The sequence below is a fragment of the Papio anubis genome, chromosome X, assembly GCF_008728515.1.
Source record: "Papio anubis isolate 15944 chromosome X, Panubis1.0, whole genome shotgun sequence".
NCBI classification, from domain to species: Eukaryota; Metazoa; Chordata; class Mammalia; order Primates; family Cercopithecidae; genus Papio; species Papio anubis.
Genome location: NC_044996.1, coordinates 37,123,169 through 37,137,674, shown reverse-complemented (window position 1 = coordinate 37,137,674; position 14,506 = coordinate 37,123,169). Strand labels below are relative to the sequence as shown.

General features: G+C 34.2%; 1 protein-coding gene across 1 annotated transcript in view; it reads left to right on the top strand.

The window, feature by feature from the left end:
- LOC101023178 (sodium- and chloride-dependent neutral and basic amino acid transporter B(0+)) overlaps positions 1-14,506 on the top strand; it is a 109,170-nt gene that overhangs the window by 87,568 nt on the left and 7,096 nt on the right. Inside the window, 4 exon segments of the mRNA XM_031660584.1 lie at positions 12,265-12,382; positions 12,385-12,468; positions 13,685-13,762; positions 13,765-13,818. Coding sequence (XP_031516444.1) covers positions 12,265-12,382; positions 12,385-12,468; positions 13,685-13,762; positions 13,765-13,818 — 334 coding nt within the window.

Genomic DNA, 14,506 nt, shown 5'->3' with positions numbered 1-14,506 from the left:
ATTTATTCCAAACAGCATCTAATATGAAGAATAAATTCAGCCTTGAACTATGACAAGGGAAAGTTATATCTCTTTCTGTGTCAGTTATTACGTTTGTCCTATTATTTTGTATCTATCTAATTATCCCCAAATCTGCAAAGACTACAAAGGCATAAACTTTAGTGTTAGTGTTCACCATTGGATTCTTACACAATGTGAAAAAGCAGCTGATCAGTAACTATGTGCTAAATAAATATATGAATATAATTTTTTTGTTGTTGTTTTTGAGACATTGTCTAGCTCTGTTGCCCAGGCTGGAGTGCAGTGGTGCGATCTCAGCTCACTGCAACCTCCACCTCCCGGGTTCAAGCGATTCTTCTGCCTCAGTCTGCATAGTAGCTGGGACTACAGGTGCATGCCACCATGCCTGTCTAATTGTTGTATTTTTAGTAAAGATGGCGTTTCATCATATTGGCCAGGCTGGTCTCAAACTGCTGACTTCGTGATCCGCCCGCCTTGGCCTCCCAAAGTGCTGGGATTACAGGTGTGATCCACTGCGCCTGGCCCAATATATGAATATAATTTTATACACTATTCCTTATTTTATTTATGTTTTGTGTTCATATACTATTGATAAAATAATTTTGTTTTATTCTTAAAGGATAAGTCTATGTCTTACATATCTCTGTATCTATCTCTTACATGCTTTTACAGTAATTTTCACATAGTAGATTCTTAACATATTTTTCCCCAATTTTTTATAATCAGGGAGACCTGCAGAGTGAATTTAGATAGGTGTCTTTCTAAATTAGAAAAATAGTCAAATAAACAAGAAAGCATATGCATTTGCTTACATATACCTGCCTTGTCAATTAACAACATTTCTCATGGGGTTTAAAATATTATTTCCCAACTAATATAGTTTTAACATAACGAAATGACCAAGTTTCTAAAATTAAGTGCCCGTAGTGTTGTAGTCCATTTTATGCTAGTATAGTGGAATATCATGGACTGGTTAATTTATAATAAACAGAAATGTATTTGACTCATGAAAAAAAATAGTCTTTTCAACAAATGGTGTCTGGAAAACTGGATATCCACATACAAAAAATGATTTTGAAATCTTACACAATATATAAAATTTAATTCAAACAGGATCAAATATCTACATGTAAGACTTAAACTATAAAACTCTTTAAAGGACAGGCATAAATCTTCATGACCTTGGATTTGGCAATGCTTTTTAAAATGTAATACCAAAAACACAAGGAACCAGGAAAAAAATAGATAAATTGCATTTCATCAAAATTAAAATATTTTGCGTTTCAAAGGTCATTATCTAAACTAAAAAGAAAACTTACTGAATGGGGAAAGACATTTACACGTCATATACCTGGTAAGAGTCTAGTATTCAGAATATATAAAGAACTTTTAGAATTCAGTAATGAAAAAGACAATGGACCCAATTTAAAAATGGGCACAGAATTTAAAAAGATATTTCTTGAGTTAATTTTTGTACATGGTATAAGGAAGGGGTCCAGTTTCTCAAGATGAATTAAAAACTTAAATGTACACATTGAGAGACCGAGGCAGGTAGATCATGAGGTCAGGACATTGAGACCATCCTGGCTAACATGGTGAAACTCTGTTTCTACAAAAAATACAAACAATCAGCCGGGCGTGGTGACACGCTCCTGTAGTCCCAGCTACTTGGGAGGCTGAGACAGGAGAATGATGTGAACCCGGGAGGCGGAGCTTGCAGTGAGCCGAGATCATGCCACTGCACTCCAGCCTGGGCTACAGAGTGAGACTCTGTCTCAAGCAACCACCAAAAAACTAAAATGTAAAACCTAAAATTATAAAAGCCCTGGAAAACAACCTAGGCAATACCATTTAGGACATAGGCACAGGCAAAGATTTCATGATGAAGATACCAAAAGCAATTGCGACAAATGCAAAAATGACAAACGAGATCTAATTAAACTAATGAGCTTCTGCAGTGCAAAAGAAACCATCAACAGGGCAAACAGACAACCTACAGAATGGGGAAACATTTCTTCAAACTATGCATCTGACAAAGGTCTAACATCCAGCATCTGTAAGAAACTTCAACAAATTTACAAGGAAAAAAACATTAAAAAGTGGGCAAAGGACATGAACAGACACTGCTCAAAAGAAGACATACATGAGGCTAAGAATCATATGAAAAAAAGCTCGTCACTAATCACTCGAGAAATGCAAATCAAAACCACAATGAAATCTAATCTCACACCAATCAGAATGGCTATTAGTACAAAGTCAAAAAATAACTGTCTCTGGCAAGGTTGTGGAGGAAAAGGAATGCTTATATAATGTTGGTGGGATTGTACATTCGAACAGCCATTGTGGGAGACAGGGTGGTGATTCCCCAAAGACCTAAAGAGAAAACTACCATTTGATCCAACAATCCTATTACTGTGTATATACCCAACGAAATATAAATCATTCTTTTATAAAGACATATGGATTTGTATGTTCATTGCAGCACTATTCATAATAGCAAAGACATGGAACCAACCTAATTGCCCATCAATGATAGACTGGATAAAGAAAATGTAGTACATATACACCATGGAATACTATGCAGCCATAAAAAGGAACAAAATCATGTCATTTGCAGGGACGTGGATTGATCTGGAGGCCATTATCCTTAGCAAACTTACAGAGGAACAGAAAACCAAATACTGCACGTTCTTACTTGTAAGTGGGAGTTAAACTGTGAGAACACATGGACACATAAAGGTGAAAAATACACATTGGGAGGGAGGAAGGTGTGAATCAGAAAAAATAACTAACAGGTACCAGGATTAATACCTGCATAAAGAAATAATTTATACTCCAATGACAGAAGTTTACCTATGTAACAAACCTGCATTTGTACCCTTGAACTTAAAATAAAAGTTAAAAAAAAAGACATTTCTCCAAAGCAGATCCACAATGGCCAATATACACGTGAAAAAATACTCATCATTAGTCATCAATGCAAATCAAGCCCATGATGGGACACCACTTCACACCCACTAGGCTTGTCTGTCAAAAAAACCAGACAATAACAAATGTTGGCAAGGATGTGGATAAATTGAAACCCCATACTTTTTATTTTATTATTATACTTTAAGCTATGGGAAACATGTGCAGAACATGCAGGTTTGTTACATAGGAATACACGTGCCATGCTGGTTTGCTGTACCTATCAACCCATCATCTACATTAGGTATTTCTCCTAATGCTATCCCTCCCCTGGCCCCCCACCCCTGAACAGGCCCTGGTGTGTGATGTTTCCCTCCCTGTGTACATGTGTTCTCATTGTTCAACTCTCACTTATGAATGAGAACATGCAGTGTTCGGTTTTCTGTTCCTGTGTTAGTTTGCTAAGAACGATGGTTTCTAGCTTCATCCATGCCCCTGCAAAAGACATGAACTCATGCTTTTTATGGCTGCATAGTATTCCATGGTGTATATTTGCCACATTTTCTTTATCCATGCTATCATTGATAGGCATTTGGGTTGGTTTCAAGTCTTTACTATTGTGAACGGTGCTGCAATAAACATATGTGTGCATGTGTCTTTATAGTAGAATGATTTATAATCCTTTGGGTATATACCCAATAATGGGATTGCTGGGTCAAACAGTATTTCTGGTTGTAGATCCTTGAGGAATCGCCACACTGTCTTCCACAATGGTTGAACTAATTTACACTCCCACCAACAGTGAAAAAGCGTTTCTATTTCTCCTTCCTATTTCTCCACATCCTCTCCAGCATCTGTTGTTTCCTGACTTCTTAATGATGGCCATTCTAACTGGCATGAGATGGTATCTCACTGTGGTTTTGATTTGCTATTCTCTAATGACCAGTGATGATAAGCTTCTTTTCGTATGTTTGTTGGCTGCATAAACGTCTTCTTTTGAGAAGTGTCTGTTCATATCCTTTGCCCACTTTTTGATGGCGTTGTTTGTTAATTTCTTGTAAATTTGTTTAAATGCCTTGTAGATTCTGGATATTAATTCTTTGTCAGATGGAAAGATTGCAAAATTTTTCTCCCATTCTGTAGGTTGCCCGTTCACTCTGATGATAGACTTACAATTTAAATTATCTTGGGTATATACCTAGGAGAGAAATTGCTGGTAACATGGTAACTTTGTTTAAAACTTGAAGAACTGCCAGACTCTTTTTCAAAGTGTCGACACCTTTTTACATTTCTTGTGTAAATGTAAATTTAAACGTAAATTTGAATTAATTGTAAATTTATTGTTTAAATGTAAAAAGGTGTAGACACTTTGAAAAAGAGTCTGGCAGTTCCTCAAATTTTAAACAGAGTTACCATGTGACCCAGCAATTTCTCTCCTAGGTATATACCCAAGATAATTGAAAACATAAGTCTACACAAAAAATTGTACACAAATATCCATAGCAGCATTATTCATAATAGCCAAGGTAGAACCAAGCCAAATGTCATCAGCTGATAAATGTCTAAGTAAAATATGATATATATATACCATTAAATATTCAGCCCTAAAAAGGAATGAAGTACTGATTTGTGCTAAAACATAGATGAACCTTTAAAACTTTATGCCTTGTGAAAGAAGCCAAAGATAAAAAGCCAAACGTTGTACGATTACTTTTTTCATAGTCTTAAATTTTTATTGTAGATTTCAATCCCCAATTATTTATACATAGTATACATAGTTTGTACTATATAGATATACAATTGAGTTTTGCATTTTGACTTTCTATCTTGAGACCTTGCTAAACTCATTTATTAGTTCTAATAAGGTTTTTTTTTTAACATTCCCATAGGATTTTCTATACAATCATGTCATCGTTGAAAAATATAGTTTTAATTATTATTTTCTTACATCTACCTTTTACTTCTTTTTAAATTATACTTTAAGTTCTAGGGTACATGTGCACAATGTGCAGGTTTGTTACATATGTATACATGTGCCATGTTGGTGTGCTACACCCATTAACTAGTCATTTACATTAGGTATATCTCTTGATGCTATTCCTCCTCCCTCCCCCTACCCCACAACAGGCCCTGGTGTGTGATGTTCCCCTTCCAATTACATTTTTATGGCATTTCCAGAACAATCAAATTTAACAGAGACAGAAAGTGGATTTGTGGTTACCAGGGCTAAAAAAAGGAAGATTGAGTAGTGACTGTTACTGGGTATAGGGTTACTTTTTGGAGTGGTAAAAACATTCTGAGATTTGAAAGTGGTCATGGTTATGAACATGCTAAAAACCACTAAATTGTACACTTTAAAATGATGAATTGTATAGTATGTAAATACTATCATAATTTATAGAAGGATTAGACAGGAGTAAATGGGGAATATGTACATGTTCAGTAAGTTTGATCATTCTGGGACTGACATAGCAAAGAACTACAGCAATTCCAAGATAGGAGGTTATAGTCAGCTACAAAAATGTAAAAATAAAGGAATCAGTGGATAAACAGAAATTGGAAAAAAAAGTTGTATAAAATCAGAGAATTTACATCTAACTGCACACCCACTAATCAAAATAGAGAATACTAGGGTTTTGAAAATTCGGATTGGCTGAAGTTTTGTTTACTCTGAAGTTCAGAGTGATCTAGACTTTCCAAAGTTCAGAGCCAGGCCTTTTAATGAAATGTCCTTGCCCCTTCATATTGATAGTATCTATTAATAAAGGCTCACAGGAGATTGATATATTAATAAGACACAATATTCATGAAGCTTCCCCCGGATAAATTATATTACAAAATGCAATGTATTTTCTATAACACAAGTGATTCTGTGATCAGAAAACGGCTTATGTGTTTCAGTAAAGTGGTGTTCCATGGGACAAGTGGAATGGGTAAGACTGCAGTAACTGGGTGGTATTTAGCACTTTGTTGTCTTCTGACTCGGCTCATACTTGGAGCAGCACTATTTAAAGGAATCAATTCCCCTGCCAAGGTAATTTGAAAAACATATTAGATAGTGATATAGCAGCTTTTCGATTTCATTGTAGTTCATTGTCAAGCATTATCAAAAGCATTTTTCTTTCTATAATGGAAGGATTCAAATATATGAAAAACTTTCTAAGCAGTCATCTTAAGCTGTAAGTAAATATATAGGATCTTTGTGGTTTTTTTGTTTTTTTTTGTTTTTGGGTTTTTTTTTGTTGTTGTTGTTGTTGTTTTGAGACAGAGTTTCACTCTTGTTGCCCAGGCTGGAGTGCAATGGCGCGATCTCGGCTCACTGCAACATCTGCCTCTCAGGTTCAAGCAATTCTCCAGCCTCAGCCTCCCAAGTTGCTGGGATTACAGGCATGCGCCACCACGCCAGGCTAATTTTGCATTTTTAGTAGTGACAGGGTTTCTCCATGTTGGTCAGGCTGGTCTCAAACTCCCGACCTCAGGTGATCTGCCTGCCTTGGCCTCCCCAAGTGCTGGGATTACAGGCATGAGCCACTGCGCCCAGCCCGGATCTGTCTTGCTAAATACAAAACAAACAAACAAAATAATAACTACTACTAGAGTTGCACAATTACTCAAAAATTGGACCCTTTTAGCTGATACAGCATTCTGAGGCTTGAGAGTATATTATAAAATTTCCTCTCCTACCATATAAAGAAGCATTTTGAATGGAATCATATATTGCAATGTTTGGTTTGGAAAATCTAGATCCTTGTTCTATAGAGTAATAGCATCAGGAATCCCCTAGTTGGAGAGAGAGAGAGAAATGTGTGTGTGTGTGCACGCGCGTGAGTGTGTGTGTGTATACACACTATGTATTTATTCTCTTAAATATTGCCAAAATGTACACAGAACATTTTCTCTCAGGGAAATGGCCTCTTTTGAAAAAAATTCTGTTATATTTTCTCACTTAATTGTTTACTTTTATAAACTTTCAGGGAGAATAATGGTGATTTAAGAGAACAAGATGAAATTTTCTCCGTGAATAGTTGCACAATACCTAGAAAAAAAAGTCTATGTGTTTTTAACTAGTCAGTGGAAATTTCCATAAGGTGGAAGACAGGAATAACTGGAGATCTTATCTTTGTATTCTCAGTACAATATCCAGCACATTCAATTAATGTTAAGTTGTAATGAGACAATGCTGTTACATCACAAAAATACGGTGAATATCACAAATCCAGTGAAAACTTCCTAAAATGTTTTAGTTGCACATTTTTTAACCCCTTGGTTTCCTTTTGATGTTAATATTGAAAGCGTCCATTAAAGGCCATTTACCCAGGCAATTAATTTTTATTGGTCTCTGAATGACTTGTTTAAATCATCTCCTTGGTTGTATTATAAAACACATGGATCAAGGAAATCATCCACATTAAGGCAAAGCTGGTCTCAAAGGCAATCTGCTCATCTGGAACCATGTGTTATCTAGTACAGAAGCAGTGTACTTGTATGTGTGCTATCAAACTTTCTTAATGGTAGCTGCAATAACAGTAACAAGTGTCCAGTATTCACTTCAATATGCTTTTCTGGGATTTGGATATCTACTAGAAAATATTTTCCTTCGTCTTGAAAGCTGAATATATACTAACCACTGCAGGGTTTAAAATCATTTCCCGCCTCACCTCAATGCAGTAATTTACTGAGAGAAGACATTCAGTCTCCTCAGAAACGTATAAGGATATTTTTAGGAAGGCATTCAAATTAGATCCCAGGTTATCACTGCTGATGTATTATTTATTTATAACCTAAACCTAGGAAATGCTAATTAATACATCAAAGTGTTTTTTAAATGGATCATTTGAGAGTTGTGAGAACACAAATAAGAAATTATGCTAACTTTGCTATATCATCAGACCCTATGAAATTCCAGTACTTTATTTAAATAATCTCAACTTGCTAATAATTTTACTTGTGTACAATTATATATCATGATTTAAAAAATAACATTAATTTTTGGTTACTTTTTTTGATGGGTGTTATGTTTACAGCTCTTTTCCCCTATGTGGTCCTACTCATCTTGTTAGTATGACGTGCAACTCTGGAGGGTGCTTCAATAGGCATTTCATACTATATTGGAGCACGGTCAAACTTTACAGAACTTAGGGAAGCTGAGGTGAGTCTTATTTCAGATTTCAAACTATCTGAGGAGGTAAATCTTAAAAACAAATGCCAAAACTCTTTGGTTCCATATGAATATCATAATGTAGTAGCTTGCAAAAAACATACAGCTAAATTTATTAGTTTCTATCCACTAGGATGTCTGATTTAGCTAATATTTAACATGCCATTAATTCTCTTTTGTTGATGGTGAGATAATTTTCAGAAATAGGATTTTAAAATTCATTTTTATTCATTTAAACAGATTCTATTTGACCAACAAAATTTTGGGTTTATTAATCTGAAAAATAATATTGCATTCATAAATATCTGCAAGTTGATGACTAGGACTATGTGTTTTATTGGATAAACTCGTAGTAGCTTTAGAGACTACTGTTGAAAGTTTAATAGTCTAACATACATTTTAATTTTCTTCAAAATTTAATATCCCCAAAATATTGTCAAGTTTTGCCTAGTGAATTGTGAAGTTAAAACATAAATATGACATGGATTAAGCATTCCATAACCAAAATTGTTACTTATACCAAAAGTCTAACATATGCCATGAATAAGAATTAGGTAACACTCTTTTAACTTTACCTTTAGATAATGGCTGAGTGTATCACTGGTATGTAATATCATTTACAATTTTACTGCAGAGAGTATTAACAGTAAGTGTACTACAGATAGTATGCTTCTATCAGTATGGCCTAGAATGCTTTCACTTTTTTATTAGTCACATCACATTCTTAGCACACATTAAGTTCTGTTCATGTAAAAACCTATAATCTTATGTTGAAATCAAGAGACACTATGTTAATAGTATCTGCCATACTAGTAGTACTATTCAAAATGGATATTAGTTTTAGTTTGCTATAGTATTCTTCATGGAACTCATGCCAATTTCCAGCCATTGCTGTTTTCTTTTCTAAATACTTACAAGAGGATATGTAATTATTTCTTGTAAATGTTTTGGTAAGCAGTGCCAAGTGTATGAGATATTAGTTGTGGAAATCTGTCATTTGTTTACAATTACCTTTCTGAAAATTGAAATGTCAATCATTGGTCTTTGGTTACATTTTCGTGCTCAATAATTTTCACTCAATGATTAATCACATAGCTTTAAATCATTTTAGATATATGGAATTTTATGATTATAGTCTTGGAGCTTAATATACTTTGATGTGTCCACAGGCCATCTTAATTTGTTTCTTCATTTATCTTGGGCCTTACTCTTTTTATCCCTGTTGGTTAATCTCTTCCCCATTTGAAGACCATTTTGGATGGTGAATAAGAAATAAAACGAAAGTTGGGATTCATCACCTTCTCTGTGTTAGGTTACTGAAGAAGATAAAATACGCTAATGCACTTGGAAATAGTAAACTTTTTAATAAATATGAGCTAATATACGATTATTTCAATTATTTCTGTTACATTATACTACCTTGTTATAGTTGCCACATTTTCCCTAAGAAGTAGATTCACCATTTTCTTTAAAACTCACGATTTGAGCATAGTTGAAAAGCACCTTTGATATTCTTTTGGTGGATTTTAAAAGCCCAAGATATCCGGGTTTTGTACTTCCTTGAAACCACTCTGAAAAATTTATATGATGCTTTTTTATAGGCCTGTGTTTCAGTATCTCTAATACCTTAAAAAAATTAGAGTGAAACCTAAAGCTCCTTGTGAAACATACAATTTAATATTCTCACCCTCTGCTCTCCAACAAAACACAACCCAACTCCTTTTTTGGGTTTGTTGGCAATAAGAATTGTTTTTCTTAGATTTTTTTTTTATTCCTCACAATCTATATTCTAAACAGAGAATTATAATCAGGTGTCTTTCCTTTTCTTTGAATATCTGAAATCCATTGAGATCTCCAGGAGAGTAGAGAACCGTACAAATTTACAGATAGAGAGGTCTTCAGGAATGCAGAAATTACTTTTCTAACTACCTCATTACAGTGATGAAACTAAAACCAAGATAGATTCAAATTGAGCTAAAAGTGTACAGCCAATTATTGCAATTTGAATTAGGATTTCCTAATCTCTAATGTAATAATATTGTATATGGATATGAGATTCATAGATATGGAGATTAAAATTAAGTTTGGAATTTCTTTTCACTTTTGTTTGCAACCTAGGTACACATCATGGTATGCAGTAGCATTCTTACACAACACAGAACTGCCACACTCCCAGCTCCCCTGTCACACAGGCACACATAATGTATCAAGCAAAAGAAGCTCAGAGACCAACCTCAGCATGCTGCTTATCTCTTAACATGGACAAGAGCCTAAGAAAAAACAGGGCATTTTATTTCTAATATGATTTTCTTAAATATAAATAAAATAACCTTGATCTATCCCAAAACAGTTTTCTATGGAACTTGAAAACTGATTGTAAATTTTATTCGAAAAAGAAAAAGGTCAAAACCCCAAGGTGTATCTGATGTGAAAAGGACTTGTCCTACCAGATATGAAACAATATTTATAATACTGTACTAATTAAAATAGTGAAGTATTAGCATAGGTATAGACATATAGGCCAGCGGAACAGGATCGTAATCTCAGAAATAGATTAAAAAACAAATGGAACTTGGTATGAGGCAGAGATGGCAATGCAGATCAATAGGAAAAGGGATAATCATTCAGTTGATAGAACTGATATCTAACTGATTTAATCGATAATATCAATTATCCTTGAACAATTGATATCCCATTTAGGAAACAACATCAGTTGGAAATTTCACATATTATTCACATATCACATATATTGATATGCACAATGTCAATATTAGGTGAACTGAAAATTTAACAATATAGGCAAAATTTTAATTTCTTTAGAAGAAAATATAGAATAGTAACTTTATAACCTTGGGCTAAGCAGTTTTTAAAAGTAACAGAGGTCAAGGGCAAAACATATAATCAAAGATGGATACCTTCATTTTCAGTAAACCCCCAACAACTGTGGTTAATCAAAGGACACAATGTTAAAAGGTAGAAAATGTAAGCCACAAATTGGGAGGAAAAAAATCAACATATATAATAGACAAAGAATTAGAATCCAAATGAAATCAATACTTATTAGAAACCAAGTGGCCGGGCGCGGTGGCTCAAGCCTGTAATCCCAGCACTTTGGGAGGCCGAGACGGGTGGATCACGAGGTCCGGAGATCGAGACCATCCTGGCTAACACGGTGAAACCCCGTCTCTACTAAAAATACAAAAAACTAGCCGGGCGAGGTGGCGGGCGCCTGTAGTCCCAGCTACTCGGAGGCTGAGGCAGGAGAATGGCGTGAACCCGGGAGGCGGAGCTTGCAGTGAGCTGAGATCCGGCCACTGCACTCCAGCCAGGGGGACACAGCGAGACTCCGTCTCAAAAAAAAAAAAAAAAAAAAAAAGAAACCAAGTGACACAGGCCAAATCAAAAACTGGCAAAAGACATGAACAGGAATTTCACAGAAAAAAAAAAAATCCTATGGAAAATGACGTGTTGGCAAGTATGTGGTGGAATGGGAACCCTCACACCCAGCTAGTGGGAGTGCAAAATGGTATATCCACTTTAAAGAACAATTTGGCAAGATTTAGTAAAAGGGGGGAATATGTATACTTTTAAACATCACAGTTCCACACCTACATATGGGGAATATAAAAGAATGTTTACAGCTCTATAACAGCAACATGGTGAATGACCTAAATGTCTATCAACAGGAGAAAGGAAAAATCGTGACATATGCAATTTGGCAATAAAGAATGATTAAAAGAACTATGTATATTTAATATAAACAAATGAATTTGCTTACATTCTTTCATTTTAGAATCATAAAGTGGACATTTTATATAGTTCAATTTTCTGATGGATAAATCTCACAATACCAAATAGAAAAGTGCACGTTGTATATGTTTACACGCATTAAGATAACTTTTCTATAAATTCCAAAACATTCAAACCTAAGTATAAAAAAAAACAAAGAAATGATCAACACAAAAGTCAGGATAGCAATTACCACTGGAGGGTGGTAGGGTGATGTAATCAGGAAAGGACAGTAATATTTTGTTTCTTAAGCTGAGTAGTGGGCATTTGGGTGTTCATTTCACTGTTATTTATAATATATTAATTTGCATATGTGAGATACTATGCAAATAAGATATTGTGTATATGTTTTAAAATATTAAATTATTTTCTCTTACAGATTTGGGTAGATATTTTACTCCCTTTCAGTGGCTTGGGGTGACTTAGTTGCTCTATTATATGACAATAAGTTCAAAAACAACTGCTTCTTTGATGCCATTGTAGTTTTTTTGACAAACTGTCTCACTAGTGTTTTGCTGGATTTGCCATTTTTTCTATATTGGGCCAAATGGCTCATATATCTGGAATGGAATTTTCTCAAGTTGGAAAATCAGGTATATAATACCATATATTATCAACTCTGATTAATTCAATGTATCTCACTTATGAAACTCTAATATAGTTTATAGAAATTTACTTAAAACAGTCATAATTTAGAGTATTGTGTTTTCTTTCTCACTTTCTTTTTGTACTAGGGTTCTCCAGAGGGACAGAAGTAATAGGATATGTGTGTATATATACGTATAAATATATATGTATGAATATATAGATATGTATAAATATATATATAAAGGGGAGTTTATTAAATATTAATTTACATGATCACAAGGTCTCACAATAAGCTGTCTGCAAGCTTGAGGAGCAAGGAGAGTCAGTCCGAGTCTCAAAACTGAAAAACTTGGAGTCCAACATTCGAGGACAGAAAGCATCCAGCATGGGGGAAAGATGTAGGCTGGGAGGCTAGGCCAGTCTCGCCTTTTCACGTTTTTCTGTCTGCTTTACATTCTCTGGCAGCTGTTTAGATTGTGCCTACCAGATTAAGGGTAGGTCTGTCTTCCCCAGCCCACTGACTCAAATGTTAATCTCCTTTGTCAACACCCTCACAGACACACCTAGTATCAATACTTTGCATCCTTCAATCTAGTCAAGGTGACACTCAGTATCACTCATCACAGTCTTATATAATTTGGTTGCTTTAATAACATAATAATTCTTAGATTATCTGTGTAAACAGGAGTATATTAGGAAAACATTGCTTAAGAAAATAGAATGTTTTCCCAAATTTTGTTTAGTCCTTAACATGAACCACTTACTGTACAACTACAAGGTTCAGACATCATGTTAAGCACTTCCCATACATTTATGAATACATATAAAATGTATATAAACATGGACGGAATAACATATATAATCCATGGTAACAATTGCCTCTAGAGAAAAATGTGAATTGCATCAGGAAGAGAAAGACAATATACAAATTCCTTACATAAAATTACAGTATTGGGACTGAATATTTAAAACACATGAACATTGTAAAGGTAAGAGAGTCAAGTGACTTTGAGTGTCCAGCTTTAAAGAAAACTTAGTGAACTCCCTAACTTTAACAAACAAAACAACCAAATCCAATGTTTTTATAGATGAAAGTGAAATAGTTGGTAAAGAATTTACGTCATAGATTGTGTTGCCAAATAAGATGAGATTTTTCTAATACCTTATTTTTTAAATGTTTAAATATTGGTAACTAATTTAAAATATCATACATTTTTGTATGTTTCGATTTGGCATTCATTGCCTATCCAGAAGCTCTAGTGCAACTACTGGGCGGTCCATTTTAGATCATATTATTTTTTGCAAGCTTTTAAATTTGGGTCTCGATTCTCGGTTTGCTTCCGAGAATATTTCCAGCGTTAACATATTACTCATATATTTCATTTGTGTTTTCTCTAATTGACAACACGCTTTTATTACCCATATTGCCCCCTAGCTGTTAATTTCAGAATGACCTTTCTGAAAGCTGTTTTAACTTAAATTTAAATACAGAAAAATACTTGATACTCAAAAGGAATACACATTAATATTTTATCATACTTCTTTCAGCTATTTTAAAAATAAACTGTTGCAGGTGAATTTGAAGTCCCCTGTCTTTCTCTCCCTGATACAATTCATATTTTTCTCTAGAGACAATTGTTACCATGGATTGTGTATGTTATTTTGTCCATGTTTATATACATTTTGTATGTATTCAAAAATAACATATACATTTTAAAATTTTCACATAAATGTGAAGTTTCATAGCATATGTGTTACTCTGAAAGTTTTTTTGCATTAATTATGAATTCAGTTGATACATAGGTATATAGATCTAATTAAATCACAATCTCTTTGTTACCATAATATTGGGCATTTGAATAATTTAATTAAAAAATTACACACACTGCTGCAATGATCATACTTGCACATAGTTCTATGCACATATAGGGATTTACCTAGGTTATATGACTAGGGAAATTCTGAAAAAAATTTTCATCCTACCACTTTCTCATATAAAACAGTTTCATAGTTTACTCTGTTTATAGGATAAAATCCAGAGTT